Source organism: Sinohyriopsis cumingii, chromosome 8 (genome assembly GCF_028554795.1).
Source record: "Sinohyriopsis cumingii isolate HCF-2022 chromosome 8, ASM2855479v2, whole genome shotgun sequence".
Taxonomy (NCBI): Eukaryota; Metazoa; Mollusca; class Bivalvia; order Unionida; family Unionidae; genus Sinohyriopsis; species Sinohyriopsis cumingii.
Window position 1 is genome coordinate 16,303,833 of NC_142968.1, and position 13,164 is coordinate 16,316,996.

At 34.7% G+C, this 13,164-nt stretch overlaps 1 protein-coding gene across 2 annotated transcripts in view; it reads right to left on the minus strand.

Moving 5' to 3' along the window:
* Positions 1-214: 214 nt before the first annotated feature.
* LOC149793042 (neural cell adhesion molecule 2-like) overlaps positions 215-13,164 on the minus strand; it is a 166,735-nt gene continuing 153,785 nt past the window's right edge. For both annotated transcript variants that reach the window (XM_089966936.1, XM_089966935.1), the window contains 3 exons: positions 10,604-10,654; positions 7,267-7,336; positions 215-3,974 (listed from right to left, as the gene is read on the minus strand). In XM_089966936.1, coding sequence (XP_089823062.1) covers positions 3,903-3,974; positions 7,267-7,336; positions 10,604-10,654 — 193 coding nt within the window. In that variant the 3' untranslated portion in view covers positions 215-3,902. The remainder of the gene's footprint in view (positions 3,975-7,266; positions 7,337-10,603; positions 10,655-13,164) is intronic.

Consider the following 13,164-nt stretch of genomic DNA (forward strand, 5'->3'; position numbering starts at 1 on the left):
AGATGTCAGTATCTGTACTTGAAAGAACCTTAAACCACTCAACCATCCAGGGCCCCTTTTTGAAAAAAAGAAAAATAAGAAAACAAGGCATGATCAAAATCTATCAAGGTACAAATGATTATACCTGAAATATCTTACAATTTAGAATACATCAAGACAAACATTCTAAAAACAACATGAGAGGGTAGCATTCTTAGTTAGGAAGACAAAATAATTATATTCATACAATATTTATTATCATAAATACATAATAGAAAATCACATCAAAAGCATTGATATTATGAAAATACACTCAAGCAATATTGTTAAAAGGATGTCCAAAGTCACACCACAAATTTATATAAGAATGGTTTGATTAGTCAAACCTGTCTCACAATCTGAGTAGAATAAAAACTATTTACATAAAATATTTTGTAGATTGTGTACATCATTTGTCATGGTACCCCATAATTCACTTGGCATAGGTGTATTTAATTAAAGAAGGGCCATTTTATTGCTTTAAAACTATCAACATTTATGGACCATGATGAGTAACAAGTGCAATGAAAGTAAAAACAATCCACCTGAATAAATAAGACTTTCTGGACTTGTCCTTTCAATGTCTGATAAATGTACCTAGTATACCTTCTGGACTTGTCCTTTCAAGGTCTGATAAATGTACCCAGTGTACCTTCTGGACTTGTCCTTTCAATGTCTGATAAATGTACCCATTATACCTTCTGGACTTGTCCTTTCAAGGTCTGATAAATGTACCTAGTATACCTTCTGGACTTGTCCTTTCAATGTCTGATAAATGTACCCATTATATCTTCTGGACTTGTCCTTTCAAGGTCTTAAGAGTGTACCCAATATGCATTCAATGGTCGTTTTTGTGACGAAAATTGTTTTTTGCAAGTTTTTGTTTATATCGATAATGGCTACATTTTGATCATGTAATCCTTAATCATCATAAAATGATACAGATATAAGTTTATACAAATTTGAAATTGCTGAATTCTTTGATTTTATACATCAGTATTCACATATGTAACATTCTGAGTGTACGAGTTGTCATGTTGGGATATTTTGTACACATATGATTTTTTCTAACAACGTGTGAACATTTGGCGTAAGAGTACCTTTTGATCGTTTCTTGGAAACTGAAAGGAGCAAGCTTTATTACACATCTTTGACCTAAAGTCACAATAAAAAGATTGTATACATGAAGCATGGAATAACTTTTCAATACATGTATATATAAATAATATAAATAAATAAAGTACAGTTTAAATTAACAGTTACTAGAAAATGTTCAGATGATGATACAGCCTTTGAATTCTATCCATACACAGAAACAGGGTAGAGGACTCTAGTACAATCCATAACTGTCTGATACTTACAAAACTCTGTTGGCATACACATCATTTTTATGAGAGTATTACATGTAAATCAATCAAGGATATAATTGATCTCTTTAGTGAAAATAATAGTGTTACACTCAAAAAACTGCTTTTACTTTAAGTTGCAGGAGTGATATTTAAAATTACCCATCAAAAATGTTGACAATGCCTTCTTTTGGATAAAATGAAATTACCCAGTAACTAATACTTGAAAACAGACCTATGATAACAAAATGAGTGAAGATGACACTAGTCTTGATCAGGCAGTACATACAGTTAATATCAAGTGCATATTGTCCTTTACATAAAATTCACAAAATCCATACACATCAGGATAGTTTTTACATTTTAGAACATAAAAAGCAGTATATAAAACATATATTGAAAATGGATAAAGAGTTAACTAATTTTATCTTCGAATATCATCAAATCGTATTTTAATGATATACACCTACATTGATACACCATTGCATACTCACAAACGATTACACTGCAAGATGACAAATGTTCAAGATTGATGAAAAGACAATGCCTTTCCAAAACTTCTATTATGTTTTAAATTGAATATTTTGAAAGATGCACAGGAATTATTAACTGTAATTTAGTAACACATCTCCCTCTCCCTCACACAATGTCATGGTTTATGTGCGATGAAACCTTCTTTAAGCTAAGTTTAATGGCAATAAAAAAAATCCAAGTAAGTCTTATAGTATAATAAAACCACAGGCATATTTAAATAAAGAAATGTTATGCACATAATGATGCCATAATGATGCCATAATGATGATGGTGTTGAATATATTCTTCATATATGTGTGCTTTCATTAGTGTGTAGATTTTTATTTGAAATATGTGAACCTGTTGGAATCATGCAAGAATGATTACTAGCTAAACATCAGATTAAACATCGGTTTCTTTGCTGGTGATGATCTGAACTAGAGATAAAAAAAACTAACTAAACCAGCTGTACAGCCTTCATTATACATTTTGTTTTTGTCTGGCTTGCTATATAGCATAGTGAAAATAAGAGTCAGTGGCAAATAAAAGCATAAAACATTGTTTTCACTTATGGCTGAATTGGAACAGTTTTAAAAGTATTAATTATGCATAATTTCACAGTTAGCAGGTCAAAGTTTTACACCATCTTTTGGCATGTAGCAGGACTGATACCAGTCTTGCTGGATATAGTAGTATCAGGGACTGATACCAATCTTGCTGGATATAGTAATATCAGGGACTGATACCACTCTTGCTGGATATAGTAATATCAGGGACTGATACCACTCTTGCTGGATATAGTAATATCAGAGGGACTGATACCAATCTTGCTGGATATATTAATATCAGGGACTGATACCAATCTTGCTGGATATAGTAATATCAAAGACAATGATAAGTTATATTGCAAGTTGAACAAAACAGAACACGCACACTAAGTCTTTTGAAATTAGTTACCCTTATTGAATGTAACCATTCATTCCATGAAAATGAGAAGATGATACAGAAAAAATATAGAAAAGCTTGAAATATGATTATGTAGATAATTTTTTCCTTGGGGTGAATAAACTTTTAAGGAACCCAAAATTTAAAAAAAATATCAAAAAATTAAAGTGGAAAAAGTATGCTGAAATACACATCCAATATTCAGATGGAAGAAAAAGTTATTAGTAGATCAAACATACAAACATGATTTTTAAAACTAACTTTTAGTAAATTACATGCAAAGACTAATTTTGCTTTCAAGGACCTATTCTAAACTGATTTTATCCTTAGCTTTTTTATTAATAAAATATAGTTTCTTAGCATATTTAGGCCACCTTACGAGATGTAAAATAAAACTGGATTAATGCACCTTTGCACACCACTTGATTTGATGCTGGAGGTTTATTTGACTATTTGGGTAAATTGCATGAGATGAGTAGTATACATTAAAATCATGAAAGATTTTGGCAAATAAAGTGATGGAATGTTGAAAGATAACCTCCAAAATCAAAGAACAGAATGTTTAAAATCTACTTCTACTGGATGTATTATGCAGATAAAATACCACATTTAAAGCTATGTGGATTATGAAGTTAGGTAGCATCTAGGCACACACAAACCTGATGTGTAGAAAGCCTATATTTCACAAAAATTGATTTGTTCTTAAAATTTAAGGCATACATAAATATTTTGAAATGTTACGAATTTATTTTCTATTGTCATAAATGAATTTCTTGCTATTTGATAATCTGTATTAAAAATGTTTGCTAATTTGCACTGTGTTACATTGCATCAGTCCAAAAATTACAATTATAGCATTGGTATTATTTTGATATCAATGTTAGAATTTTCCTGAAAACTGCACACATGTATTTACCACAAAGCCACAATAACCAGAAGTAAGCCACTGTGTTTGGCATTGAAAACATCATACAGTATAAAAGAAATATGTCCACAATGGTTGCTTCAAGGACTTGTATTGACCAATGAAAAACTATTCTTGTTAAACTCTTGCAACTCTGTAACTAAGAATCAGTGGTGTTACTCATTTACTTCTTGCTCCTTTCCCTCCTTGTCAGTTGCACCCTTCTTGGACTTCTCTTCAGAAGATTCCTGTTTGAAAATGGAATGAGAATAAAGTTTACAGAACTATTTCGGTAAGTATGTGTTATATTGGAACATGTTTCTTATATAAGATCAGTAGTCATGACTACAGCTGCTGATGTGAAGTGGCTTTTCTTTATATCAATAGATTCAAGACACTTGCTTCATCTGCATCACAAAGTGCCATCTTGAACAGAACTGTGAAGATAACTAATTGTTATGGCCTAGTGAATTATGCTGGAAATTTGCACAAGTTTAATGGTGCAATCATGTCATGAACATCTCTAATGGTGTTTGCTTCATTTACATCTCCAGGATCCATGCTGGATCAGTGGCGAGAGTGCTAGACACACAACTCAATAGATGCAGATTCAAGTCTTGTCCACATCAGTTCAAGTTCTGGTCAATACACTCAATTCCCATTACTTCAACAGTATACAGCCTTTAATATGCTTATGTGTCATTATACATCAAATGGAAAAAAACTGTCTTGCTTTAAACCTATTCTTAGTATTATGTCTCAGTCAATATCAGCAACTCAAATATATGTCATTGGAAGAATGACATCATGTGACTCCCTGACAAAATCTCTCACTTCCTGATATAGACATGTGCCAAGGGTAAACATTATTTCAGAAAGAGCACCATAATAGACCTACAACTACAACATTATTTCAGAAAGAGCACCATAATAGACCTACAACTACAACATTATTTCAGAAAGAGCACCATAATAGACCTACAACTACAACATTATTTCAGAAAGAGCACCATAATAGACCTACAACTACAACATTACTTAGTGTGTACTGACTGATATAGACGTGTGACAACTGAGCATTCTACCCTCTCCTCAGACTGAGTACCATAATAGAGTTATAACATTATTGACTGATATAGACGTGTGACAACTAGGAATTCTACCCTCTCCTCAGACTGAGTACCATAATAGAGTTACAACATTATTGACTGATATAGACGTGTGACAACTGAGCATTCTACCCTCTCCTCAGACTGAGTACCATAATATAGTTATAACATTATTGACTGATATAGACGTGTGACAACTAAGAATTCTACCCTCTCCTCAGACTGAGTACCATAATAGAGTTACAACATTATTGACTGATACAGACGTGTGACAACTGAGCATTCTACCCTCTCCTCAGACTGAGTACCATAATAGAGTTACAACATTATTGACTGATATAGATGTGTGACAACTAAAAATTCCACCCTCTCCTCAGACTGAGTACCATAATAGAGTTACAACATTATTGACTGATATAGACGTGTGACAACTAAGAATTCTACCCTCTCCTCAGACTGAGTACCATAATAGAGTTACAACATTATTGACTGATATAGACGTGTGACAACTAAGAATTCTACCCTCTCCTCAGACTGAGTACCATAATAGAGTTATAACATTATTGACTGATATAGACGTGTGACAACTAAGAATTCTACCCTCTCCTCAGACTGAGTACCATAATAGAGTTACAACATTAATGACTGATACAGACGTGTGACAACTGAGCATTCTACCCTCTCCTCAGACTGAGTACCATAATAGAGTTACAACATTATTGACTGATATAGATGTGTGACAACTAAGAATTCTACCCTCTCCTCAGACTGAGTACCATAATAGAGTTACAACATTATTAACTAATATAGATGTGTGACAACTAAGAATTCTACCCTCTCCTCAGACTGAGTACCATAATAGAGTTACAACATTATTGACTGATACAGACGTGTGACAACTGAGCATTCTACCCTCTCCTCAGACTGAGTACCATAATAGAGTTACAACATTATTGACTGATATAGACGTGTGACAACTGAGCATTCTACCCTCTCCTCAAACTGAGTACCATAATAGAGTTACAACATTATTGACTGATACAGACGTGTGACAACTGAGCATTCTACCCTCTCCTCAGACTGAGTACCATAATAGAGTTACAACATTATTGACTGATATAGACGTGTGACAACTGAGCATTCTACCCTCTCCTCAGACTGAGTACCATAATAGAGTTACAACATTATTGACTGATATAGACGTGTGACAACTGAGCATTCTACCCTCTCCTCAGACTGAGTACCATAATAGAGTTACAACATTATTGACTGATATAGACGTGTGACAACTGAGCATTCTACCCTCTCCTCAGACTGAGTACCATAATAGAGTTACAACATTATTGACTGATATAGACGTGTGACAACTAAGAATTCTACCCTCTCCTCAGACTGAGTACCATAATAGAGTTACAACATTATTGACTGATACAGACGTGTGACAACTGAGCATTCTACCCTCTCCTCAGACTGAGTACCATAATAGAGTTACAACATTATTGACTGATACAGATGTGTGACAACTGAGCATTCTACCCTCTCCTCAGACTGAGTACCATAATAGAGTTACAACATTATTGACTGATATAGACGTGTGACAACTAAGAATGATACCCTCTCCTCAGACTGAGTACCATAATAGAGTTACAACATTATTGACTGATATAGACGTGTGACAACTAAGAATTCTACCCTCTCCTCAGACTGAGTACCATAATAGAGTTACAACATTATTGACTGATATAGACGTGTGACAACTAAGAATTCTACCCTCTCCTCAGACTGAGTACCATAATAGAGTTACAACATTACTGACTGATATAGACGTGTGACAACTAAACATTCTACCCTCTCCTTAGAAAGAGCACCATAATAGAGTTACAACATTACTGACTGACATAGACGTGTGACAACTAAGCATTCTACCGTCTCCTCAGAAAGAGCACCATAATAGATCTACAACATTACTGACTGATATAGACATATGCCAACTAAGAATGATACCCTCTCCTCAGAAAGAGTACCATAATAGAGCTACAACATTACTGACTGAAATATTGCAAATGTCTGCCATAGATTTTGACTTGGAATCAGATATTCATATATATATTTGACTTCTTATCAACCAACAAAACAAAATATATGTTACCTTTGTTAGTCCAAATAAACTATCACAAACTACATACAAAGTCAAGCACACAGACTGATGAGCTAAAAAATAGTGATTCTGCAAATTTTGTTTCAAAAGGAAGGTTTCTGCTGTGATAAATGTTTTATGTCGCTTTACCCAATATGTTATCTTATAACGAAAATATAACCCATATGCTCATGGCAGGAGACATGACTGATATGAATTCTACTAATCCCATATCAAGTGACTATTAAAACATGTCAGAAACCTTGACTTTTATGTTCAAAGGATTTGGCATACCTTGTCATCTTTATTGGTTTCTTCTTTATTCATCTCATCTACCTTCTTTCTCATTTCATCACCAGCATCACTACAGAGAACAAAATAAAATATGGTATATATGAAACTTCATATGACCTCAGTTTTAATTTGATCTTAAATAAAGAATGTTCATCAAGGATTGGCATTAGATTAATTGACAGATAAACAAAAGGATACCTTGCAATCAACAAATCTTTGGGGATTTTAATATGAAACTTTTGTTATTACATTGTATGTATATGGGGGTTTTAATATTAAACTTTTGTCATTACATTGTATGTATATGGGGATTTAGCAGTTTGATTTATATTAAATGTTATCTATTTCTCAGGTCCTTTAACCTCTTACAAATGAAAGCATGTGCAAGGAACAGGTACTTGGTATGTTATCTGGCACATAGGTCCTGCAGTTGACCAAAGGTAATGGTCAGCTTTTCAAATTATATAAGAGATAACTTGCATGGGATCTAAATTTTAGTACTCAAAGGGAAGATACATGTTTGTGGTCTCTTCTATTGTTTTGTAGTTTCCCTTATAAATTCAAATACATGTTACAGAAAACAGTCTTGATTCAGTTTAGCGTAATATAAAATTTAAGTCACTATGACCAATTACTTATGATGACAGCAGAGAGACATCTCCCGATTTCAGTGGTACAATAATCATCCAAGAAAAATAAGTACAAGTTAAATAGTAGGATGGCAATATTTGCCCAAATTCAATCTAGTGAAATGAAGGAATGGGTGTCTATTTAAGTGACAGACCTTTCAAATCACCCTGGAAAGGTTTTCTTGTATTATCTCACGAAGTCAACCAAGTAGATCACATTGATTTTGACATACATGTATGATATAAACAATGGTCTGACTTTGTTAAGATATATTTTAGTTTGCAATAAATCTGTCCAGTACCACAAAGAAATTACGTATAAGTACAGATATAGAATCAGCCATTGTGTATAAGTACAGATATGGAACCAGTCATTGTGTATAAGTACAGATATGTAACCAGTCATTATGTACAAGTACAGATATAGAATCAGTCATTGTGTATAAGTACAGATATGTAACCAGTCATTATGTACAAGTACAGATATAGAATCAGTCATTGTGTATAAGTACAGATACAGATATGGAACCAGTCATTGTGTACAATTAAAGATATGGAACCAGCCATTGTGTATAAGTACAGATATGTAACCAGTCATTATGTCCAAGTACAGATATGGAACCAGCCATTGTGTATAAGTACAGATATGTAACCAGTCATTATGTACAAGTACAGATATAGAATCAGCCATTGTGTATAAGTACAGATATGTAACCAGTCATTATGTACAAGTACAGATACAGAATCAGCCATTGTGTATAAGTACAAATATGGAACCAGTCATTGCAAGGATGGACAAGCAACCCAATTTAAAGACAAGATAGAATACAGTAAATAAAAAGAAAACCTAAATAATTTCAAATGGCAATCACAAATAATTTGTTGTAATTACAATGCTCTTAGTTTTGAGCCAAAAGTAATAAACAATGAGAAAATATGCTGTAGAATACAATATATGTGATATACTTATTGACACTAACATATTTAAAACTCCAAGCAAAAAGAAGTAGATGGGGCTGGTAAATCTACTCACTCAAAAAAATTTCCATAAATTCAAGACCATTTCTTTCTTTTAACTCCAGAGTGTTGAAACCATCTTATATATTGATCAGTGATAACACGATTTGCAAATTACTTGCTGTGGTGGATATAATGATGTCAAGTTGGCACTATTTTCATTTAGGACAGACAAGGCATCACAAAAAGTCCTCTTGCAAAAGCACTGCATTGATATGACTTTCCATTTTAGAGGAGTAACATTAACACAATTTTCAAGATCGATGCCATGGTGGCCATATTTGATTTCAGATTGTCTCCATTTCTGTTTAGTACCAACTAGACATCATAATAAGTTTTCTAATGAAAGCATGCTGATAATATGACAAACAGTCTAGACAAGGTAGTGATAACATGATTTTTAGGATGGCCATTGTGGCAGTCATATTAGCAGTCAGATCAGTGTTATTTTCATTTTGGACCAACTAGACATCAGATGAAGTCATTTAGTGAAAACCACCTGTTGATATAACCATCCATTGATGATGATTAGTGATAACAAGATTGTCAAGATGGTTACTGTGGTGACCATATTGGATGGCAGAGTTGTCAAGATGGTTACTGTGGTGGCCATATTGGATGTCTGAGTTGTCAAGATGGTCACTGTGGTGGCCATATAGGATGTATGAGTTGTCAAGATGGTCACTCTGGTGGGCATATTGGATGTCTGAGTTGTCAAGATGGTTACTGTGGTGGTCATATTGGATGTCTGAGTTGTCAAGATGGTCAATGTGGTGGCCATATTGGATGTCTGAGTTGTCAAGATGGTCAATGTGGTGGCCATATTGGATGTCTGAGTTGTCAAGATGGTCACTGTGGTGGTCATATTGGATGTCTGAGTTGTCAAGATGGTTACTGTGGTGGCCATATTGGATGTATGAGTTGTCAAAATGGTCACTGTAGTGGCCATATTGGGCGTATAAGTTGTCAAGATGGTCACTGTGGTGGTCATATTGGATGTCTGAGTTGTCAAGATGGTCACTGTGGTGGCCATATTGGATGTATGAGTTGTCAAGATGGTCAATGTGGTGGACATATTGGATGTATGAGTTGTCAAGATGGTCACTGTGGTGGTCATACTGGATGTCTGAGTTGTCAAGATGGTCACTGTGGTGGTCATATTGGGTGTCTGAGTTGTCAAGATGGTTACTGTGGTGGCCATATTAGACATATGAGTTGTCAAGATGGTCACTGTGGTGGTCATATTGGATGTCTGAGTTGTCAAGATGGTTACTGTGGTGGCCATATTGGACATATGAGTTGTCAAGATGGTCACTGTGGTGGCCATACTGGATGTCTGAGAGATTTCATTTTCATTTAGGATCAATTAGATCATGGGATGAATCTGTGCAAAGTTTTACGGCAATCCTCCTGGAGAAGTAGCAATAATAAACAGACACATGACTGAGAACATACCATCCCATTAAGTTTCTAAAATAAGCAATTTCAATCTCAATATAATGACTAAAAAATAATAGAATATTACCTTAAGCTTTTAAGTCCAATGAACATAATTCGTGTCAGCTAGAACTTTATTACAAATTATTGGTGCACACCCCAACAGATCAGTTTGTCACAAAATATTCAGGTTTTTGTTTTCAAAGGTATACAAATTATAAGCATTGGACTAATGTGACACAGAGCTAGCTCACCTTGCATCAGCAGGTTTCACCTCTTCATCTTCTGGGGGTGGCATCTTTTCCCTGAAATGGAAATCAGTTCAACTGCTAAATAAGACCAACGACGGGTAGCGGCTGAGACTACTACTACTACTATTACTACTACTACTGTTAATGATTTTAAAAAACTAATAATAATAATAGTAACAATAATGATAATAATAATATTAGTACCATAATGATAATAATAGTAGTACCATAATGATTAAATAATAGTAATAATAATAATGATGATGATAATAATAATGATGATGATGATGATGATGATGATGATAATAATAATAATGCCTTTATTTAAGATGATCACTTATTAGCATACAAATCTAATAATCCATATGTATCCACAAAATATGAGAAAAACTACATTTTTTAATACATCAATTAAAACCAGCAATCCCACTTAATACTCATAATTTTACATGTAAAATAGTAGATGGCATTACTGTAAAATAATAAGAACATAAATTATATGTATACAATAAAATCCCCACTGGGATTTAGCAAAATAGCTTTCAATAATTAAAACTCCGGTAATCCTAATCTGTAAGTAAATTATACAAGGAATAAATTGTAAAAAGATATGCAGTTAATTAGACCTTTGCATTAGGTGTGAATGTGAGGCCTTTGCATTAGGTGTGAATGTGAGACCTTTGCATTAGGCATGAATGTGAGGCCTTTGCATTAGTTGTGAATGTGAGACCTTTGCAATAGGTCTGAATGGGAAGTGATTTTAATTTTTAACGCAGCTTTAACAATTTTTCAGTCATATCGCTACAATACCACATACATGTAGCATGACGTCTCACCCAGTCACATTATCCTGACACAAGGCCGACCAGTCCTAACACTAACCTCTTGATCCTGAATGCCAAGCGAGGCAGCTGTTAGTGCCATTTTTATAAGTCTTTGGTATGACTCGGCTGGGGATTGAACCCATGACCTCCCACATCTGAGGCAGATGCTCTAATCACTAGGCCACTGGAGTGGGGTCTGAATCTGAATGTGAGGCCTTTGCATTAGGTGTGAATGTGAGACCTTTGCCTTGGGTCTGAATGTGAGGTCTTGGCATTAGGTGTGAATGTGAAACCTTTGCATTAGGTCTGAATGTGAGACCTTTTCATTAAATGTGAATGTGAGATCTTTGCATTTGATATGAATTTGAGGTCTTTGCATTAGGCATGAATGTGAGACCTTTGCATTAGGTGTAAATGTGAGACCTTTGCATTAGGTCTGAATGTGAGGCCTTGGTATTAGGTGTGAATGTGCGACCTTTGCATTAGGTATGAATGTGAGACCTTTGCATTAGGTGTGAATGTGTGACCTTTGCATTAGGTATGAATGTGCGACTTTTGCATTAGATGTGAATGTGCGACCTTTGCATTAGGTGTGAATGTGCGACCTTTGCATTAGGTTTGAATGTGAGGCTTTTGCATTAGATGTGAATGTTAGACCTTTGCATTAGGTGTGATTGTGTTACATATAACATCTGCAATTAGCACATTTAACATGTTCTTGATGACAATGATTTAATACAGGAAAAAAACAGTACAACTTCGAAGTGACCCAAAATTTGGTAAAAAATTACTTACCTTGTAAGATATTTGTATTGCCTAACAAGTTTGCAAAAGCTGAAAACAACAGCCTAAAATGTCTAAAAGGCAAAGATAATTGGTCCCATAAAATTGAAAGAAAAAAATACATCTAAACCTAAAATGAAAAGTTCTGATTGAAATAACTGAAACATTTGAGACAGAAATTCATTCAGGTGATGCTATGGTGTTGATTATAAATGTACCAGACACGTTGGATCACAACTGTCATAAATTTTTCTACCAGCAATAACAAACATGAAAACCTAAGATATATGTTTACTGATTTAGTTACATATAAACATTGGAAGATGCCTAAGTTTTGTTTGCATCTGTTGCTTGCTGGGTTTTTTAGACATGGTGTGTGGGTTGGAACTATGATGGTCTGAATTATTTACTTGTTTCTTTGCAACATTAAACAGTAACAATACAAAACATCCCTTCATTTGATCGCCCACTGGATAAGCATATCACCTCTCCCCACCCATGCCTGTGTTGGGCCTTACTGTCAATAAGCATGGGTTCATGAGCCCAGCTACTTCTACTATCTGCAACACTTGTGTCTTGAATCTATTGCCTTCATGGCTGTCAACCAGACCATCCTGCCTAACTACTTCTTCTGGGCTGTCAACTAGAACATCCTGCCTAGCTACTTATACTATCTGCAACACTTGTGTCTTGAATCTACTGCCTTCAGGGCTGTCCACCAGACCATCCTGCCTAGCTACTTCTTCAGGGCTGTCAACTAGACCATCCTGCCTAGCTACTTCTACCATCTGCAACACCTGTGTCTTGAATCTACTGCCTTCAGGGCTGTAAACCAGGCTGGATGCCTAGCTACTTCTACCATCTGCAACACTTGTGTTGAATCTACTGCCTTCAGGGCTGTCAACTAGACCATCCTGCCTAACTACTTCTACCATCTGCAACACTTGTGTTGAATCT